Source organism: Lepisosteus platostomus, chromosome 1, assembly GCF_059453375.1.
Source record: "Lepisosteus platostomus isolate fLepPlt1 chromosome 1, fLepPlt1.hap1, whole genome shotgun sequence".
NCBI classification, from domain to species: Eukaryota; Metazoa; Chordata; class Actinopteri; order Semionotiformes; family Lepisosteidae; genus Lepisosteus; species Lepisosteus platostomus.
In genome coordinates, this window is record NC_142611.1 from 67,668,332 (window position 1) to 67,689,688 (window position 21,357).

Consider the following 21,357-nt stretch of genomic DNA (forward strand, 5'->3'; position numbering starts at 1 on the left):
AATAAACATACTGTCACCCAAAACTGTGGTTTTATTTCCAGCACTGTTACTCAGTGGAATTCTGGTAAACATTTTTTATAACTCCTCATTTGTTTAGGACTCCAATTATCATTCCAGTGCAATCAGCTGTTAGTGCGCAGAGTAACTAACCAGTGAATGGGGCAACTCCTTGAGCCAATGCAATCAAATCAACTGGAATTAGAGCAATGCATCTTTACTACAGGAATATTAAATATATTGGGTGAATTTTACAACACAATTTTAAAAAGTGCTTTTAATTAAAAGAGCAAAGTATGTGTTTACATATGGCTATGCTTGTGGTAAGAGGCCACTGTAAAAGTGCATAACTCAACGCCAAGCACATAATGGGTTCCAGGCCTTATGACAAGGGATCGCTGCCAGTTTCCAGCACCACTTGTTTTAATGCTGTGAATCTGCAAGCCCCTCCCCCCTGACCCAGTATGTCATCTCCACACCAGCCAATGAGAACCGGCTGCAGACGTCATGCCCTGCGTGTGGGGCAGCCTCATTGAAGCAGGATGAATTAAATTCCTTCCCGGGCTTTCCCTACGCTACTGTTTGCACAGGATTACATCACAGAGATGATGCAACCGCAGCATTTGAGGAGGTCTGTCCTCTGTCATTCTGATCCAAGGCACGTGCACAGTTTGTGTGTGTGTGCCACCACTGCATCACCAGTGGTGGGGAGAGAGGCTATGTGTGAGGGATTGGCTGTAGAGAGATAACAGACACTGCAACAGCCACCACTGCAGGGAGCACATGGCCAACTACACAAATTCAATTTCACTTTGGAAAGCAAGACACATGGGCAAAATTTAGACACAGGGAAGACCTAAACACTAAAGGCATTGTCCTAGTTTTACCTATACAAACCTGTGAAATTGAGTATACTGAAAAACAAGTCTTCTTTATGGGTATTTGAGACCTTTCAGGACTACTTTGCACTTTTACAGCTGAATGTGCTGCTGACAAGCACTCTTTCAGGTGCAAGCAGATGCGATGATGTGCAAAGGAGCTAGACAGAAAGGGTGAGAAGCCTGGATCTATGGAAGCTCTACTAATGCTATTCTGCATTTATTTCCATCTTCAGTGGAATATAAAATCAACAAAGGGTTCTCTTGAAGGAGACATTCTCTCTATCCATTAGAATAACTACATGGCCTACAGCTCATCTGGGCAGATGCCTTACAGAGGGCATCATTCTGTGTCATGAGATTCACTTGGCATCCTAATGTTTAATTTTTAATTCTGTTTCTCATCCACAATCCATATCATAGGATTAATGGTGAGAAATGAGACAACCAAGTTACCTCTTCTACAGTATGTCTCTCTGCTCTCTGGACTTTTATGGGTGGACAAATAGGGAATCAGGAGAAGTATGAACAAAGCCTGCAAGAGTTTCATTTCTTTGTTCCCTATGGCCACCACCACAACCACTACCGCCAGCTGATCCCTCCCCCGCTGTGTTTTAAAATCCCATTTTTTCTGCTTGGATCACGGGATTCCAGAGCTAGGCCTCAAACCTGTCTGGTTGCCATGGCAGCTGCTGACACCAGACCTCCAGAGGAGAACGACAACAACACAATCCCCAGAGAAAGGTCAGAGTGACTTCCCAGCACAAAGACACTGGAATTCAGGGGAACAGTTAGCTAATTCCTTCTATTCCCAGTGCGGGACACTTAAAGGTCTCTACATCTGACCTTGCCTTCCCAGTGACTTATTAAGCCCCACCAATTACAGTACCCTCTGGAGGACTTACATTTCTTGGTTGGTTATATTACAACCTAAGCTAGACAAAGCTGACAGAAGTGCACTGGCAGCTTTCTGTGCAGTTCAAACTATGGAGCTACATGCTGGGAAATGGGAGACATTTTCATGAAGTCTGCAATGCCCTTTCCCTATATGCCGCTCACAGCTAACAACAGAGGTCTCGACTGTTTCTTTGGTTTGCTCTTTTACAGTTAATCACAGTTGTCTGAAACACCAAGTGGGGGTGAAGTACATCACCTGACCAGGGTACGCATTTAAAAATGTTAAAAATCAAACACATTGAAGAAAAAGTGTGTGGTGGGGGGGTCAACTTTTGTTTTGCCCCATTGCTCTGAAAAGGAAGAAGCCTCCCCACCTAAGAGATACTTTTCAATCCTATCTCCAAAGAAAACATTCTAATCCATGAATTTCCTGCCTCTTGAAAAGAATACAGAAAATGGTATTGAGAATCTGGAAAAAGTGGAAAAGGCCATTCTGTGTGCATTGAGCAAAGAAACCCAAAGCCTGCAGACATGGTATCAGTTAGTTATTGCAGGAGAGGAAATTAAACCCCACCAAGCAAAGGAGGAAAGGGCAGATCTCTCAGAAGTGTCCACGCAGACAGCAGCTTTCTGTGGCTGAGCTGCCTGTGTCTCGAGTTTCACTTTCTTTCAAAACCGCCAGGAATGAAAGAATGTTGCTCTCCCACCTAAATCCCTCTTCTTCTCCTTCGCCAGATGGAGAATGGATTTTAAAAGTTAGCCTCCAGCATGTCCTGCCCCCACACAAGGAAGGAGAAAAAAGGCCTCTTTTCGCGACCAGGCCTCTTCCCCCTGTGCTTTTTCCAGTGGAGCTGAACGCGGAGAGAAGGGGGCAGAGGGTTTTCCGTGAGGATTTCATTAGCCCGTCCTGGGCCCCTGGCGGCTCGCCTGCCCTGTTCCCTGGCTGTGCCAAAGCCCCGCCTGGGAGAGGAGCCACATACCTTAGCACCTGGAGAGCCTGGAAAGCCTGGAGCACCAGCTGGGCCCACGGGTCCCTGGAGAAAGGGAGAGAGGGAGAGAGGGAGGGGGAAGAGAGGAGAGTCAGTCATCGGGCTTCAGCGTCTCTTTTCCTGCGAAACAGCGGCACAGGGCCAGACTGCTGCTGTTCAGACCCTATTTAAAGAGCAGGACATTCTTTTGCTTAGTTCAGGGGAGGGAAATTCTTAACAGTGCCCGAGTCTATTCAATCTAGAAATGCCAGTATATGCATTGAAACCACTACAAAAGTCAGGAATTTATAGAACTGCTACCCTCACAAGTATGCGTAACACAAGCTGTTGTGTTCACCAGTGGCAAAATCTACTCTTTCATCAAGGGAGATTTGAATATAATTACTGGCGCTGATATTATCACGTTTATGGCCCAGATTACACAGCATCCAGATGTGCCAGTAAAGTTTTGCATTCCAAGTTAAATTTGTTTGGCAATTATGTGGCTGCTCAGAAGAGTGACTGATTTGGAATGCAGGATTGCAGCCAGTGAATTCGCTGCCAGCTGCTGCAGAAAATGGCACAGACGGTCTATTAGTGTGGCCAGTTGTTGGCATTTTAATTTTCCATTTGTCAAACTAAGGTACAGACGTGTGGAGTGGCTATAGCAGTTTTGCTTCTAATTAAGCAACAGTCTTCTGCACGTTAACCGATGGTTTAACGGCGCCTTCATTGATGGTTTAATTAGGATACTCACAGGAGGACCAGCAGGACCAGGCAAGCCATCATTACCACGAGCGCCCTGCAACAAGGACAGAGAAGCACATTCACAAACTGTCTTGGTCGACCAGTAATATTTATAAATCCACCTGATCAGTGAAGCTCTTAGGGAAGTGTGTTTGTATTGGCAGCTGTGAAGGAATAGGGCTCTCTGCTTCATCTTGGACACAATCACGTCGGATGACTCAGATGTGATTTGTTTTTGTGCTCCAGTTACATTTCTGATGTAGGTCGAATACAATGAGAGACTGGAGGAGGGAGCCAAGCCTTCTTACAACTGCACACGAGCACAGAAAGGATCAGGTGTAGTGATCCAGGAAGACAAAAAGTGATGAATGAAGTGGTGTTGGCTCCTGATCAGGTTACTGATGAGTAAATGCACAGTGCCACACTTTAGAGAACAAGCAAATGGGGGTACATAGTCAGGCACTGTGAGTCAGTGCAGTTCAGTGATTTCTACTGCAGTTACACAGGATTTAGAGAGTCAGTGGCCTAATGATGCCGGAACGTGTGTTGCAGTGATCAGAGTGTTGTCCAGGGATACGTGTTGGGCCAGGATGACAGCTGTAACGTACTGTCTCAGCCAGAGAACCTCAGGGTGATAAACTGTGACCCAATAAAGGGTCAGTCAGCGTAATCCTGTGTGTAGAACTGGACTGGATAGGGTGGGGGAAAGTTAACAGAGCTGAAGTTCAGTGGTTTCAGCTCAGACAGCCGGGTACAAGTGCAAAAGTAATTTTGCATTACATAATGGCTGGAACTGTGAGAGACTGTGCGTATGAAATCCAGTCTGCACTGACAGTTCAGATAGTGACTTTGAATGCCACAAAGTTATTAAGGTAACCCAGCACCCTCTAACATAGAGGAGAGACAGGAATATTATAAAACCTGAAGTGGGATAATGGGATTGCCCATTTCTGGTGTTTATTATGGCTTGCCTATTTTATTGCAGTTTAAATAGAATCCATCCTATGGAAGCTTAAATTGAGCCCTTCTGATTGATTATTCACTAGTTATGCATTTTATCATTCACTACGTTAAAAACATGGTATCTTTCTCTATAAAGTGTGCCCTTGTCTTATAAAAGTATTTATATTTTAAAACAATGAGTACTTCATCCTTACAGTGAAAAGGAGAAAACATCTTAGGGAATACTTAGCTAGGAAAATAATTGGACTTGTTGTTTTATCGCGAGATACCCATGATATAATTTTGTGTTAGCAACAATGATATCTTTAAAGACAGGTCAAAGAGACAGAAATGCACTATAGGACTATAACTGTAACCCTGACATGGGTGTTCTGACTGGGGGAACAAGACAGCAGTGTTGCCAGTCCAGGTTCGATTTACTCACAGCAACTCCAGCAGATCCGGGACGTCCTCTCTCGCCAGGCAGGCCGCGGGGTCCCTGGATCACAACAGGGAGACAGACAGAGGGTCAGATGTGCCATCACAATCAGCCAGCAGTGGAGCAGCATGGCGCCTGGGCAGGGCCAGCCCAGCTCTGCAACTCTACAGCTAAGACTTTAATGACTAAACGCAATATCTATCTGTGGTGTCTGCACATTTTTTATAAGCCTGTTCAATTGTTTAATCCTTCGATCAATTTCCAGAAAAATCATGCAATTGTGCATTTAAAATGTAGGTCTCTCACATGCATGCTAAAATATACTTCATGCAATGTAACTCTGAGGTCCATTAGTTCCACCATGGAACTGCTTGTCCACAGTAGATGAGCCAGTGGAGAAATGGCTCCTGTGATCTTACAGTGTGACCTCTTTTGCTGACCTATTCTGCAGGAGTACAAGTGCTAAGTGCTTCATACCCAGTAAGAACTGCCGCATATGCCTCCTCAGAGGTGCTGCCCTGCCCAGCTCCAGGGGCATGTGGAGGATGGGGCAAGGGAATACTCACCATGGGTCCGGGAGCGCCATTCTCACCAGGGGCACCAGCTTCTCCCTGCAGGGGAACACACACAGGCACAGAGTGAGGGAGGGGAGAAAGAGCGGATCGAGCCGCAGTGGACTGCAAACCCGACTTGCAAAACTACCCAGAAAGTCACAAAACAACCAGCAAATGAATAAAGATCCCCCTAACAAAACAATATCCAATCGCAGAGATTCATATTAAAAGAGTGGACATGAACTAAGAAGATACAAAGTTGCCCCCATGATTCTGTGTTACAGTCTTTCACAAGAAGGTGAATTTGAAACCCTGACGTTCTCCTGCAACTTTTACAGGGGTTCCAGTTAGAGACCATGCTTCCTCTTCCTCTTCCTCCTGTTAACATAAACCCTTTCCCATAGAGAGCTTTCAGTATTGACAGAAAAAAAAAACTTTCTGAGGAGAAATAACCTTATATTTCTAGAGGAAACTGTAATGTGAAAATGCATGCTGGGAGAATGGAAGGATGACCAACGCCTTGAGCTGTACAAGAACAGGCCTACCTTTGCTCCTGCAGCTCCAGCCTCACCCTTTCCCCCGTCAAGACCTGGGTAACCCTGTGCAGCAGAGAGAGGAGCTGGGTTAGAGAGGAGTGGTCACTACACACCAGCAAGCCATATCATCTAACACAGCTCACAGTGGCAGCAAATGACATGATTAACTGTGTTTCCTGTTTAAAAGGACAGATAACCCTGCTCTTAACTTGGGCACCATCCATTTTCTCAATCCTGTTACTGAAGACCCCACATTCAAAACAGCAGTAGCAGTACTGACCCTATGACCTTTGATTCCAGGCAGACCAGGAGTTCCTGGGAATCCACGAGCACCCTGGGAGGTAAGAAGGAGAAAAAAAGTTAAAGGTGCGTTAGGAATATCAGCTGCATCTAAACGCTTGCTCTTATGATACTGAACTGGGAGAGCCTTTCTGCTTGATCTCAGGTTGTAACTTGAGAACCAGTTGATTTGAACACTGCCTAAGTATCTACCAATTGTGAAGCTTAAGCAGCTACAGTACCACAAAAATATATTTTGACACGCATGTACTCAGCAGCACTTTGTTTCCCATGCAGAACTGCAAACTTCACTTCTGTAGATCAGCTACTGAGCACTGGCAAATATTAACACCATGAATCTCAATCCACTTGGATAACAAGGACAGCAGACATCTAGCTAATAATTCTAAGCAGTTGGCGAATAATAAATGGTGTTTTCAAGCAGTTTATATTCCTTGATTTAAAATAACACCCGCTACTGTTGGCTATGCCCTGCAGCTGGATCAATAAAACACAATGCAGCGCTGTCGACATAGGTAAAACAATAGGCCAGAGCACCCAGAAACAAGATGATTTAAAACTGATTGTGCTTTGAGGTTCCTGTAAAGCAGCACCTGCGATGAGAGTTAAGTGTAAGCTCGGGCTAGGTCTCCAAGCCTGTGAAATCTGCTTGTTTTTTGCTTGCATACTGCAGTTCACTTGATATGTTCCTCTGCAAGAGTGGTCTTACTAATGTAGCAGGACAGGGAAGGGAGTGTGAATCTGGATGCTTCAGAAACTCCATATATACGGTATAACCTCATTCTGTGCTCTTCTTACAAGGGTTTAAATGAATGACGGTGAAGCTCACCACCTGTGTGAAAGGCAGCCCTACAGTACATGGTTCTACAGTAAAGAGGTGAGCCGACGGCTGCTCAGCTCTCAGGAAAAAGAAAACTGAGAAAACATCTTTCTTTTTGTTCAATATTTAAAACACTGACAGCAAGAAAGCCAATGTTTTAAATATTAATGACCTTAAATGACCTGTTGTCTGTATTGCTCATCACTCTGCTAAGACCCTTACTGGCTTTCCGTCCTCAAAATGCATCTTCTGGGCTCATGTGACAATGGTTCTCTACCAGATTAGAGCATGGCTTTATTATTACTTGCTACATAGGAACAGTTTTTCTGCCTCCGAATGTTGCTGAATGACACAATCAGCATTAGGCTTGCAGACACTGAGCTATTCGCTAAACAGTTCCCTGATTCTTTCAGTCCCTCTGACCGCAGCCCAGAAATGACAGATCTCGACAGCGCCTGCTGCAGAGTTCCCCTTGCCCGTGCCCTGTTCGGCCTGCTTCTGCCCCACCCCACCTTCCCAGACAGTTACCTGGGGCCCAGGAGGTCCGCGCTCACCAGCTTTGCCAGGCTTTCCAGCCTCACCCTAAAAGGTGAGTGAAAACACATACATAATAAATACAGGGGTCTGCAGAGACAACGTTGAAAAACACCAAGCTGAAGAAAAGTTCACATCTGCTACAAAAATGAAGAACACTGCTAAAAGTCTTCTCACTTTAAACTTTAATGTTACTTTGATACTACTAGTCAAAAGTGATTTATAAAATGTAAACAGTGCCACCCGGTGGCCAAATGGCATACTGATAAATGTTTTGTCTTTATACAGTCACATGCCACCTGGTGGCCAAGGATTGCAAGTGCACATTTTGGAGTCACGATTGCGCAGATAATTGTTTTCCTGCACACCCCTACAGATTTTTCTCACATTGAGACAGCATTTTTAAACTTCTACAACAACACACCAGAAAATGCGGTTTTACACATTTTAAATCTATTTAAACAGAGCCTGAATGGAACATATGGTAGATGAACAAGTAATAGGTTTATTCCAGGCTGAAAAGAGAAGAAAGAAACCACAACGTTTTGGCCGTGGAGCCTTCTTCGGGTGTGGAAGATGAATTTTAAATACGTCCAATCTTATACGAAGACTACTGCTCAATAGCTACTGAAGAGTATAATTTCGGTGTAAAAGCAGGGCATCTATACAGGAGTGCAGTTACAGCTCATGTATAGCAGCTGTGCAGTCCATGCATTCCACTTGCCCCTCAGTGACATGTTCCCTACAGTGAGGTTTCCCAGTGCGAACGCGTGCAGGGATGGGCGCAGCAGCACTCACGTCATCTCCAGGTTTGCCAGAAGGTCCGGGGGGGCCGCGGGGTCCCATTGGGCCCTGTATAAAGGTCACAGCAGGAAAGACACTGAGATAACAGCGGTGCAGAAATCAAAGCAGAGACCTCAATGATAAAACCAATGACAGTCTGTAAATGGTGGTGAAACTTTAGATGCCGAGGACAATGAGACTTATTTTTACTTCATGTCAGTTCCAACATTAGAGGGATAGTTTGTGATAAAAGGCTGCGGTCCCGTGTGCTAAATTAAGTTTCAACATCTGGGGTTTTATGTAGAAGACAAATGCAGTTTTAGAATATATCACTTTATACACTGGAAATGTCTTAAAAATAGTTTTGCTGGTGGGCCTGAAATGTGAACAGAGTCCACTTAATGAACAGTTCTCAGCAGTGAAGCTGGACTGTCCAGCTCATAGCTCTCTCGGGGGGGGGGGCAGGGAGATTTTAGGTAACCTCTCTGCTTTCCCACACTGTCCGTGTTTCTTAATTAAACGCTGTGCTGGAGCAGACAAACGCCTTGCAAATGGGATTTACAGGTAGATTAAGCCTGTGAACAAAAGCCTCTGCTTGAAGTCCAGCTGGTACCTGGCACCGCGCAGTGCCAGGACCTCAGAGGCCGTGTCGGGCCCTGCCAGCCCTCAGGCTGATCTCAATTGAATGTGACGCCCCCTTTACTGCGGCTCTTCCCAGCCTGCTCTGGGGCTGCCGCCCTCCTCCCAGGTTACCCAGCGGCGCGGCGGCGCGGTCTTCGGCGGCGTGGGTACTTACAGAGGGGCCGGGTTCGCCGGGCTCTCCGGGGTTCCCCTGGAAACCTTGTGGGCCCTAGGGTGCAGAGCACAAAGCGTTACACTCGAGGGGAGACCGCTGAGCGCCGGCAGAGCAGGACGTCAAGCTGCTTGGCTGGTCCCGAGCTGCGGCGCACTAGACCTCCCGCCTCGTTAGGTCTCGTTAGGTCATTAAGGACGTACCGCTGTACACCACTTTACCAAACACAGCGTCTGGCATCAGGCTAACAGCAAAGCACATACAGCGGCGCAGGTAACAGGCAGCATGATATCATGTTTCATTGAATTTTTCTCCACTCATCAAACGCTTAAAACAACTGTATATTAGTGTTTAGATGTAACGAAGACCTCTCTCATGATGGAGGTATTGCTGACTAAAAAGTATTGGGGGAAACATTCAGATCATTTTTAGTACATGTGTAGTTGTACATACATTAAGTCTTAAAATAACTTCTTATTAACTTAATAGTAACTTTGCCCGATACTGTCTACCTGTCAAATGCAATCCTACATAAAGGATGTGCTTGGCAATATGCTTTTAAAAGAGGGCGGATGAAGGCAGGTAAAGACTGAGAACTGTTCCTCGGTTGTGAGCTTTAGCATGACATGTAAATTTAGGAATGGCCTTAGGTGCTCAGACAAAAAAAAAATTAAATCCCTTTTCTCACTGAATCATTTGATCAATTAGCACAATTGCTAGGCTCTCTGCCTTTAGATAAACTGGATGAAATAATCATCCAATTTACATATACGGGTATTGATCTGGGCAAGGCTCTCTTCAGCATTAGTAACCATGAAATTCAAAAGCCTAAACTGAACCAAAACAAAGTCCCGAAGAGTCCAGATGTGCATTCATAACGCCCAGAACCATTTCACTACCGTTAACAGCCACGTTTCCACTGTTAGTTGCCACCTAGTGGTCACAAACTCCATTAAAACACAGTCAAGATGACATTAGCAATTACATTCCTTTTCAAAATCCCTTTTATCCCAAGTGCTAATCCTCCAATTGGGCCCCGTGCCCTGGCAGAAAATGAAGGGTACGTCTACAAAGATTGAGGCCCCCACATGACTCCAGTTTCTAATTAAGTGTCATGTCTAAACAGGACAATGCTACAGACCTTGGCAGATCTAGTGCAGGTCGTTAACGTCTGAAGACGGAAAGTCCTGCTCTCTTACCAAAAAAAAAAACATTTTGGCAATAACATACACAGGATGCCGAACGTAAATTGTTAGGTATTCTGTGTCTTCAGAAAAATGCCCCCAGGTTTCTCCACCTCTGTTGTAAGATAAAAGGCTTTAATAAAAGTTTCAGGCTTGACACATTTCTGGGCTGTCAGCTTGGCAGTGAGAACCATGTACATATCATGTCTGCTTTGATGTGATTATGATCTTCTTGTCTAACATCTAGGAAGACACTTAAAACTACGGGAGGCTCAGATTTAATACACGTATAAAAAAGCCACAATGTTGTTTTTGCTATATAAATCTCTCTTACAAACTAGGGTTCACTTTGAATGGGACTGTTTTAATGGCTGCAGTGATAAGAGTTTTCCCACCACCAGGCAAGTACACACAGTGGGGAAAATGTATACACTCCTCTGGGCAAACACATCCCACCTTTGAAACACTATTTCAGAATATACCACATTGCTAATTAAAAAAAAATCACCAAACACAAAAGAGAAGCACTCCTGACTCTCACACTTTTTAGGTGTGTTTTTGCAGAAGACGAACACAGAGAGGAGCCGGTCTGTTCGGGAACAATGTTTCTTTCAGTCCTGAAACCCTCGGGAGACTCTGCTTTCTGTTCTGCCCCTCATGGTTGTGACATGATCTCCCAGCCCACACGAGATCTTGCACGTCTGTCGGCACTATGTAATCCTGCCTCAAAACTCACATTTATACTCCAGCTTCCAATTCTGTTTAATTAAGTGGATTACACTGCATTTTTTGAACGTTTTGGCTGTGTTTTGTTGCAAAATGACTTGATATACTGTATGTCTAAGAAGACAGTACACGAAGACACAAAGATATGACTGTATGAATCACTGACAGAGTAAGAATGGCAGGATGACTGTACTAGTTGAACAGGACTGTCATACTGTTCACCTGAATGTGCTCTGACAGACTGTTAGCCCGTGCACAGTTCTTTAACCTCTCACAGAAAGTAACACATGGTTCTCTAGCAGTGGGTTATAGCAAAGGCCAGCATAATGTCTATACGTCTCTTACAATCATGTAACCTACAGTTTTAGATGAAAGTGTTTTGTTTTTCCAACATTTTAGATAGGAAATATTAATTTTGGACACCAGTCACTAAAGTTAGTGCTGTCCAGAGAAGAAGACGGTTATGGGCAGGTGATCACATCTCGGGACCAATGCGCAGACTCAGACTGTGGTTTTATTTACCCAGATTGGGGGTACTTATACAGGGAAGGCTGTTCGGTACTCACAGGAGATCCAGTGGGGCCAGGTGGTCCTCGGGGACCCATGGGGCCCTGTGGAATGGAAGAAGAAGAGAGGTCAAGGTGATGTCATTAACACAGTGAGGGCACCAGCCCGCAGCTCTGGAGCAGCACACACGCAGAGCTCACTCCCACTGTCTGAGCCCAGCTCTGTTCTTCTAAGCCTAGATACCGAGCTCAAGCGTGCATTTCTTTAAAAAAGCGACTGACTACCAGAATGACCCCCCCCCCACCCATGCCGCTGAATTCAGTAATCTAATGGGTGCCCATTTTGCCCCACAGCAAAACAAATAGTTCCTCTACCTCAGCTGTCAGAACCACAAATCACACATTCCTCAGCAGCACGGGGAGAAGAGAAAGAGAGAGCTCTTCTCTCTCCTGCTGGGGTCACAGGCTGCAGCTGTGCAGGAGAACTATGCAGCTTCAACAGCTTCTTCCAGACTTATGTATGTATCCATACTGTATGCCCCAGTGCATTTTTGGGGGGGAGTAATGGGGGATATAAGACATGGTGCCTGTTGTACTCTGTTTGCAGTCTCAGAAATCTGTTATGTTTTGCATTAAACAGTTCACAGGAGATCACCGGTATTAAGAATGAATATTTTGCTTCCTATGGAGGCGGGTTGTATTCAGTTCAGTCAAGCCAAACCAGTGTAGGCTCCCATTACACTTCCCATTACAAATACAAGAATTGTGGATGGAGACCACACACAGAGCAGCCCAGCCCCCTTCTCAAGACTACAGGCTATGTGAATTTAGACCGATTTAAGACTATTCCAGGCTCAGCTAGTGTAAAACCGAGACACTAGAGACAACCAAGACAATATTATCACAGGTGTCTAGGGGGAGACGGATGAATGGTTATTGAATTTCTTAATTGTTCCACTGGGACCAGCCCCAATGCCATTCTATACTGTGGTGTACTGCACTTGTGAAAGACCCGAATGGAAATGGTCCATGATGAGTTCTGAGATCTCTCTCCCGATTTCTCAATCCAAAATCTCACAAGCTGCGGAGGAATTCTTGCACAAGTGGCATTTCAAAACTGAATCATTTTGTAGTGCTTTTACCCTAAAATCACATCCATCCATGTCCAAAAATGGCAGTGAATGCTGACCTATGGACGACATGTGATATTGTTTATCGCTTATAGGTGTAAACATGCAGAGACTACACCTGAATTAGTCCAACACCACTGGTTAGGTTACAACACTCCTATAGCAATCGCACTGACATGGAAATGCATGTGACAATGCAAATGGAGTTTGTGCGGAGCCTACCTGGTTCTGACATTACCATTTTAATATACAACTTCTGGAAAGACAACACACTTCCTGAATCGCAGAAAACACATGTGCTGATGCACAGAGGCAAGCTATATCTGCACCATTAGAGTCAATGCCAACAGAAAAGAGTGCGTGTCTCATATTACTGTATTATTATTTTAAAACATGAGGCAATATTTGTACAGGAGTTAGAATACATCGAAAACGCCAGGGATCGCACAGGTCACATACAGCAAAGAATCAGTTCCTTGGTAGTTTAATTATCTTTCCCCAAGGAAAAAAGACAAGTTATTTTTACTTTGCAATCTACAAACTAAACTCCATCAGTTTCATAATCATACTCTTTCTTAGTATTTTTAATCAGATGGATTCAATAGTTTACATTTCATTTGTATCACCTGCTCCTGGGCAAATACCTTAGCCAGCGTATGCCCTTTCTCTGAAATCTCCATTAATCTGTTTTCCTTATTAAAATCATTCAAATCGGTCTTTCAGAAGGTGAGCCAAAAAAGCAAGAATCGCCTCCAAGTGCAGGTCTTTATGGGTACACAATAAAGGGTCTTGGGGGGGCTTGAGGTGTTCCCCACTTTCTGAGATCGCAGTAAATACTGGGGCAACCTCCAGACAGAGGAGCACATGGGGTGCTGTCCCTGGGTAAGCTCCTGGGAGGCCTCTTCCTGTGGCCAGTGCCAAGCGAGAGCCTAGCGTGGAGCCCAGAATACCCAGCAAGACTTACAGCTGCAGCTCAGCTGTGGGTGGAACCAAGCTTGAAGGCTGTACCTCGACCCCGAGGCGGCACATCCGCCCGCGAACCGCAGTGAGCCTGACGTCTCTGCCGGAGGGAGTCGAATTCCCAGAGCAGGGTGCCCGAAGATCTGCCTGTGTGGCTCATTCACCTTCTGCTCTGGCGGTTCTCACTAAAGTGGGCAACAGTCTAAACTGGGCTCCTCTGCCACCTCAACCCAATAACGTCTGGAGTTTGGAAGACAGTAAATGAATGTTTTTTTAATTAATTAGTTCCTCAAAAAGGCAACGGTTTACCTAGCCGTTCTATATCTGTTCTAAATCTTCTGTTCTTCTTCCTGCGCTACAAATTTTGTTCGCCTCTCTTTGTCGTCCCATGTGCAGAGTTTTTTATGTTGCACAAAAGTAGACCAAGATTAATCTGATCTGGGAGCCTGCTGTGTCTCCCCGTGCCTCTAGGTGGCAGTGTTTTAATGCCATTAACTTATATCTTACCATTGGTCCTTGCATCACGCCCATCTGTGCACCACCTGCTTTCTCGTCAAATCCTCCTGCCATCTGAGCAGCAAAGTTCTGCAAGACACAAGAGTACATTTAAGGATCAGCGCACTGCTGTAGTAGTTACAGTGTTAATGCTATATTGTTCCAGTTTCCAGAAAGTTCACAGACAGGTCAGGCATTCCCTGCAAGCTTAATGGTGTGAAAAATTGTGAAACTTGGCTTATTTACTACTAATGATCTTAGGTGTGGGGTGCGTCTGTCTGAAATAGTGAAGAGTGGATCCACACTAGTCATGGGACCAAGGCTAATGGCAGGTAGAGATTTCATCCAACTACCACGCCTTTTTTGTAAACAATAGTTTAAGTCATTAGCTCAAACCCAGAAACTAAATTATGTTTAATTGTCTAAGCTACACCACGAACTATGAGCTGTTCCAATGGAAACTTCGAAGGTTGAGATTTTTCCCATTTTTTTTCCTCTCCCATGTATGTGATCCAACTGCTGTACAGTTTGGCATGAAATGTTTGTTCTCTCTGACACAACTGGATCTAGATTCTAGGCTCTGTTGTGACTCACCTTTTAAACGTTTAACTGTATGGTGACAGGACGGTAAAATCAAAGCTCTAGCACTCACAATTTAGTGATGTTACTGGAAGCTTTTCTGCACATTTGTAGTCAACGTTGTGAAGATTCCCAGACATCAGCTACCTTTGATTCGCGCCTTTGTCTACAACCCACCTCCAATTAAGGTCTTAACCTATTACTTCAAAGTACAGCGCCTGCCACCAGCTCTGCTTACACTACAATGGGTAACCTCAAAGCAGCACTGAGCACTGCAAGGAAACTAAAAACAGCTTCATCCTCTAAAGCCTCCACTTACCCCTGCCCTTTTCTGACATAGGATAATGTAAAATGGGATTATGATGCTTAATGTAGACAGGTGCAGCATATATGATTGAAACCCCATTTGTGAAGCCAATATCGTCTAGAGGAGATCCCCAGGTCGACTATGTACTAACTACTAAACAGATTACAAATGGGCTGAGCAATCTGGCTCATCAAGCCTTTCTTGTGTTCATATTAGTCCAAGAATGACCTCCCGGTGCGACAGGGAGCGCTACAGGAGGTCATTCTTGCCGTCTGCCATAAGACTGTACAACGCATCCACCTTGCGTCTTGGCAGAGGCAACAGCGACAGTGACCTGTTTCTGGACTAAACGCATATACACATATACTGCTACATCTGTTCTCTTTCTTTTTCTTTTTCTTTTTCCCGTTTACAACCACTTTTGTGCAATATATGCCAGGGACCTGTGCAATACATTTATATTTATATTTATATCTATGGTTACATCTATATTTATATTCATACGTGTGATACGATTTTCTGTGTACTGTTCTGTTCTAGTTTCCTCTTGTGTGTCCGGACTGTGAGTAACTCTTGTATTGTATTGTATGTATTGTACTATTATTATATAATTCGTTACACTGTGGCTGTGTTGTGTGTGTTAAGCTGCTGTTGCACTGCAATTTCCCTCACGGGATCAATAAAGTATCTATCTATCTATTAGATTATACATTTTTGAGGCGACTGTGAGGCCATTACTTCACGTGACCACAAGGGGGCACTGCAGACACCACTTCAGTGTGGTGCTACAGCTGATTATAACACTGGGGAACAGGGGAAAGGGGCAGGAGGGGGGGAGAGAGGCACGGGGCTAGTTTTACGAATCCTTCCTCTGGACACACAAAGAGCCGCCTTGTCTTCACCCTAACCACCACGTCACCCCCCCCTCCCCTGCTCTCCTTCCTTCCTGGCCTGCCTTTGACAGGCCGCGGCTGGGTCGGTACTTACTCCGCCAAGGCCGGGCGGGCCGTTGGGTCCTGGGGGTCCGGGAGGACCGGGGTTGCCAGGAGTGCCAGGCTCACCATCTCTGCCACGGGGACCAGGGCTGCCCTGGTGGGGGGAGAGAGAAGGGGTTAACTCTTCGGTCGCGTGGCGCAGTGGCAGGGGACGCCATGTAGCTACAGTCTGTACCCGTATGAAACATACTGCCAGAAACAGAGAAGCAAGATGGATGAAAACGTAGCTCCTTACCCTTTATAGCGAAACAAACAGGGAATCCTCTGGAGCTACATTTTGCCTTTGCAAAAAATTCCCAAACCTACAGTGAATACACAAAACTTACTAATGCCCCCAATATCTGAACTGTGTGTTGAAATGACTGGACAGAGCAGGGGCAGTCTGGGATAGAATGAAAACTATGGATGGAAGGTGACCTCCACACAGAGGCACCAGTGAGTGTTTCCAGGATGGAGCAGCACAGCCACTGTCTGGACAGGCCGTGCTTATTATTAATTCCACTGTTGACCTGAAACATGACTATACAAAGCGAGAACAAAGCATTACTTTTCACCGCTCAATCAGGAAAACAATCTAACTGTGCAGGGCACTATGCTATGAACTGCAGTGATCTGCTCAATGTCACAGGGCTAGAGACAAAAGTCTAGGTTCAATGGCTAAAGGCATTAAGAGACTAAGATCCTCATTTTCTTGTTGACTCAACAGTAAAAAAAGCAGAACCTGCCTCAATCACATAATGCTGATTTGCCCTTTAGTAATGCTATAGGTTGCTTAAGAGTAAAACGAATCCATTCTGCTTACTATATATTATAGTCATTGTGCTACTATGGGGAAACTATAGAAGTAAAATGAATATATACTGGGAACTGTTTTCTTATTTTCAACAGTGCTTGATTCTACTTCTAGGTTGATTACTGTTTAAACAATCACTGCACAGCACGTCTGTACATTGTACTGAAATATTGTATAAATATATTTTTCCAAGTTGTATTACTCTTCAGGTTTATTACCATAAAATAATTTAAATTAAAGTTATTTAAGAACACATCTGCACTCTAAGAAGTGGGGGGAAAAAGGTTTAAGTATGTTTTTACAATCAAAACAGTATTTTTAGCCCATTCAAATATTGCTCAGAATAAAAGAAATTAAGAAATTGTTCATGTGCTTCAAATAGGATCTATTATTTATTGGTTCTAGTTCAGAAATATCTGTAGGACTAGTTGTTCCAAACCAGTTACTCATCAATTACATAATATTGAGCAAGATGGGTGTCAATGAGCGTGTCAGAAAGATTCCATTATTCCAGATGAACTTAATCTTTTTTGTTTGTTAAGGATATTAAGCCATTGAACGGGAATGTGTTAATAATAGTTCTGTACAGTTCATATGCACCAAGACAATACAGTACATATCATAGATTCTGATGTTTTTCAAAAGCTCAGATCTAGAGACAATACAGCAGGATGTACAGTAAGTGATCAGGCACTCGAAGCCAGAGGGGACTAGCCAGAAAGTATTAATCCTCCTGAACAACCCCAGCTGAAGTCCACCCATGCTCTCTGACCGTCAGAACCAGGAAATTCACAGGTTTATCCCAATCAAGGGGTAAAACAGTCAAGCTGGGAAAACAATAATCACCTTTGGAAAACAACTGTAGACTTGGGTTTTCTGGTCTTGTTTACAAGACACAATTTGAAGAGGTGCATTTTATGCCTCACATAGTTAAACACTGCTAAGATCCATTTCCATCAGCACCCATGATCAACTGCATGTATATACAAGACTTCATCCCAAAGGATCCCAAAGTGCTTCTCACACAGGAAGGGATGCGCTTCTTCCACTCCTGGGTATTGAGCAGCTGTCATTATGTGCCAGCAGCCCCACTGCACAGCAGGCCAGGTAGAGATGGGAGAAACTGCAACACCTCTACTCTTTTGAGCACTCACAGGAGGGTGGCACCTCCAACAGCAATTCTATTCTAGAAGGAATACCAGTAGCGACACCTACTTGTCAACCAACACCTTATTGCATCTGTTTCAGTTTTGTTTCTACTAATACTAATAATAAACCTTATTATATACAGTGCTTTGAAAAACAATCAACTCACAGCACTTCTGGCATAGAATGGATCAGAAAGTGCAATGAACACTGACTAAACCATGAAACCACAAGAAACCGAGAAACCACACGTTCTTCATCCAGCAGTGAAAAGACTGGCTCTTTTGTCTTTCGGGAAAGAAATGAAAAATGAGCCGTGGATTTGGTTCCTACCTGCATAAGTTCTCATTAGGAGAGAAAGAGAAAAATCAAAAGAGACCACTGAGTCTGCAGCTGTCAAGGCGATTAGAATAGTGTTCAACTCAGGGTAAACTAGTGACCCCAATTACAGGTCCTGCATTCCTTCTGTGGATTTGCTCTCAGCAGAAGGCAGGAGGATTATCGGTAAAAATAAAACTCCCACCCACCTTGCCCAGGAAAAGCTGAAATGACAAGCCTCACAAAAATGTAAAGAAGACGTTTCAAGAAGCACGGGAAGGGATACTGGGACCAGGAGTCCACTCACTTTCCATTAACCACTTCCTTAGTCAAACTGCAGACGCACGGTATGCATGCGGACAACAGCATGCAGGCTGAGGGGCCTAGGAACACACCTCGCGGCAGGTATTTCACTCCTCATGGGTGAGGTGGGGAACTCTGAAATCCCCATCCCCTGCAGCCACAGAAGCATTCCTTATTCACCTGCCGTACCGATCACGTGGGTGAACCCCTCTCAGTACCACAGAACTCATTTTCAGCAGCGCTAGAGCAGGGACTTTTATAGATTAATATCTGCTTTGCAACAAAGGCTCACAGGCCCACGCCTGACAAATCCACAGAGTCCCCAGCGAACCTTGCGCCTGGTACATCCACTGATCTATCTCCCATAAAGAACTACGCAGGACAACACGAGCAGATGAGCACTCCCGCCCAGGAGACAAGATACCACGGCCACAAACACGCCACGCCGTCTACAGCGAAACCGATCGGGAAAAAACAGTCAAGGGGCCATTTCTCAGCTTGGGTGCAGCCGAGCACAACGTTCGGCCCCAGGCTCTCCGGGCGAGCGATCCGGCGTGACTCACTTTCTCGCCCTTATCCCCTCGCTCTCCACGCGACCCCTGCTCTCCGGGTGGGCCCTGCGGAGACAGACAGGAGGGGTCAGCTGTCGAGCACGAACAGGCAGGCAGGGCGTCGACGTGTGAAAAAGAAACCAGGCCCGAAGGCTGTGACGGGTCTTGTTGGACATGTACATACCATGGGGCCCATCGGTCCTCGTGGTCCTACAACCTAAGAGAGGAAGAACAGCAGGGCGTTAGCATCAGAGTCACCAAATAACTAACAGCACAGCGTGCATCAAAATCAAATCAAATATGCCCATGCTAAAGTATCACAAACAATTAATACAAATATTGAATATATATATTCTGATATATATATAAAGTAGTTGCATACAAAGTATTTTAAATTTTAAGGTGGGAGGGGGTTGTGTTGTGTTGTGTTTGAACTATTGCACAACAGCCTACCCAGGGTTACGTCACTTGGATAACATAATAAGTAACAGTTGAAACATAATCAATACAATATCAAATAAAAAACACCAAAAGCAGCCCCTGCATCTTGCACACCAGTACAAGCAGTAAAACTTCTGGGAAGTCATGCCCAGTAGGTTTTTACTGTTGGTCATTGTAAAAACGAATCCAGAAAAGCACAAGACTGCCAGGCGCATAATTTCACCAGGCTTAAAACAGGGTGAGAAACACTATACATCAATTGTGCATCTTACAATAGGAAGGCTAAATTATTTCAGTCTGCTCCACAGCACTCAACCTCCCTCCCTTCTTGGCCAGTTATCCTCTAGATACAGAAATAAGCTCTGTTGTCTTTGGCAACAGGCCCAGCGTGCGGACTACTGATCTGAGGCGCAACAGCTATTTCAGTATCATACGGAAATCAGCTCAATTTGAGAACCCTGAAAATTTCACGTTGTGAGAAGCCCTTCACTACTTTGGCATCATCAAAATAACAATCATAATGTGCCTTAAGTCTGAACAAAGAACCTTTCATTTTAAAATTTTCAACCACGTCATACAGCACTACAGAAATCAGAAACACACTCATAGTCTTGGGATTGCATTTTTGAAACAGGGATCTTTTGAAACGGCGAATATTTCACTGTTGTTAATATAAGCTGAAACCCCAAATCACGGACACTCACATCTGTGATATCTCCTGGTTCACCTTTCTGTCCCTGTGTGGACAAACACAAACAGAACAGGAAAATGAGTACATTGTCTGCACAGACGGAACCAGTGCATCAAGGCTTGCACGTCTGGCCCTAGTCAAACAAGCAGTGCCAATGAAACAGCGATTCAAAACAGTCAGTCCAGGGGCGCTTCTCGATTTTCTTTGGCAACTGAAAATGAATGCAACTGTAAAAAAAAAAAATTCAGGTGCTATAATGGAAAAATCAGAGTTTTTGTGATGTCATCCTTCAGCGAGCTCGGAGACCGAGCCTGGATTTTGTCTTTAAAACAGATTGTTCTGTTTTCTGCCATCCTCTTTGCCTTGCCAGACATATTCTGTTGCAGCCATAACGGCTCTGACGAGGCTAGAGCGCTGGACTCCATCGAAACCAAACGCTCAGTTTTCCCCCCTCGGTGTTATGACACTAATAGAGGAGGCTTTTAAGTTTCATCAGTTTCAGCAGTCCAGATTACTGCTACTGCTGAAGAAAATGCATGGTGATGGCCTGATGAATTCAAGATTTATGAAACAGAGCACCTTCAAACAACCAGAATCTTCAAAACCCTCTGAAGAGCCTTCCAACGGTGCAGTGTAAAAACAGTGTACAGTGTATTTTACATGAACTCAGCCCGGGACACAACACATATCAAGCCTCTGTGTTACGGTCATTATTTTCTCTCAGGCATGTCATGCAAATGTATCAGTACTTTTACCCATGAATGTTAAGTAGGATCTAATTAACCAGTGTCCTACAAAAATCTATACATACTACAAAAAAAAAACTGCTTAAACCATAAAACAACTCAATCATTACAATTACTACTTTTCTAGGATTACATTCCACGGTTTATTTTTATTTGCAGTCACAAAGGAAGTGTAGTAAAAAGAAATAGCTGAAAAACCTGACCTAAGCTGAATATGGTCAAAATTAAAAGAACAAAAAAATGGGCATCATTTTAACTTTAACGATGGCACAGTTGAAACATCGGCAACACCAAACCC

The 21,357-nt window shown here is 44.5% G+C and overlaps 1 protein-coding gene across 4 annotated transcripts in view; it reads right to left on the minus strand.

The window, feature by feature from the left end:
- The window catches only part of LOC148678554 (uncharacterized), a 57,220-nt gene that overhangs the window by 29,200 nt on the left and 6,663 nt on the right, over nucleotides 1-21,357 (minus strand). For all 4 annotated transcript variants that reach the window (XM_088633944.1, XM_088633942.1, XM_088633941.1 and 1 more), the window contains 15 exons: nucleotides 20,327-20,359; nucleotides 19,366-19,398; nucleotides 19,194-19,247; nucleotides 16,063-16,164; nucleotides 14,202-14,279; nucleotides 11,665-11,709; nucleotides 9,192-9,245; nucleotides 8,411-8,464; nucleotides 7,607-7,660; nucleotides 6,239-6,292; nucleotides 5,968-6,021; nucleotides 5,435-5,479; nucleotides 4,875-4,928; nucleotides 3,498-3,542; nucleotides 2,753-2,806 (listed from right to left, as the gene is read on the minus strand). In XM_088633944.1, coding sequence (XP_088490070.1) covers nucleotides 2,753-2,806; nucleotides 3,498-3,542; nucleotides 4,875-4,928; nucleotides 5,435-5,479; nucleotides 5,968-6,021; nucleotides 6,239-6,292; nucleotides 7,607-7,660; nucleotides 8,411-8,464; nucleotides 9,192-9,245; nucleotides 11,665-11,709; nucleotides 14,202-14,279; nucleotides 16,063-16,164; nucleotides 19,194-19,247; nucleotides 19,366-19,398; nucleotides 20,327-20,359 — 813 coding nt within the window. The remainder of the gene's footprint in view (nucleotides 1-2,752; nucleotides 2,807-3,497; nucleotides 3,543-4,874; nucleotides 4,929-5,434; nucleotides 5,480-5,967; nucleotides 6,022-6,238; nucleotides 6,293-7,606; nucleotides 7,661-8,410; nucleotides 8,465-9,191; nucleotides 9,246-11,664; nucleotides 11,710-14,201; nucleotides 14,280-16,062; nucleotides 16,165-19,193; nucleotides 19,248-19,365; nucleotides 19,399-20,326; nucleotides 20,360-21,357) is intronic.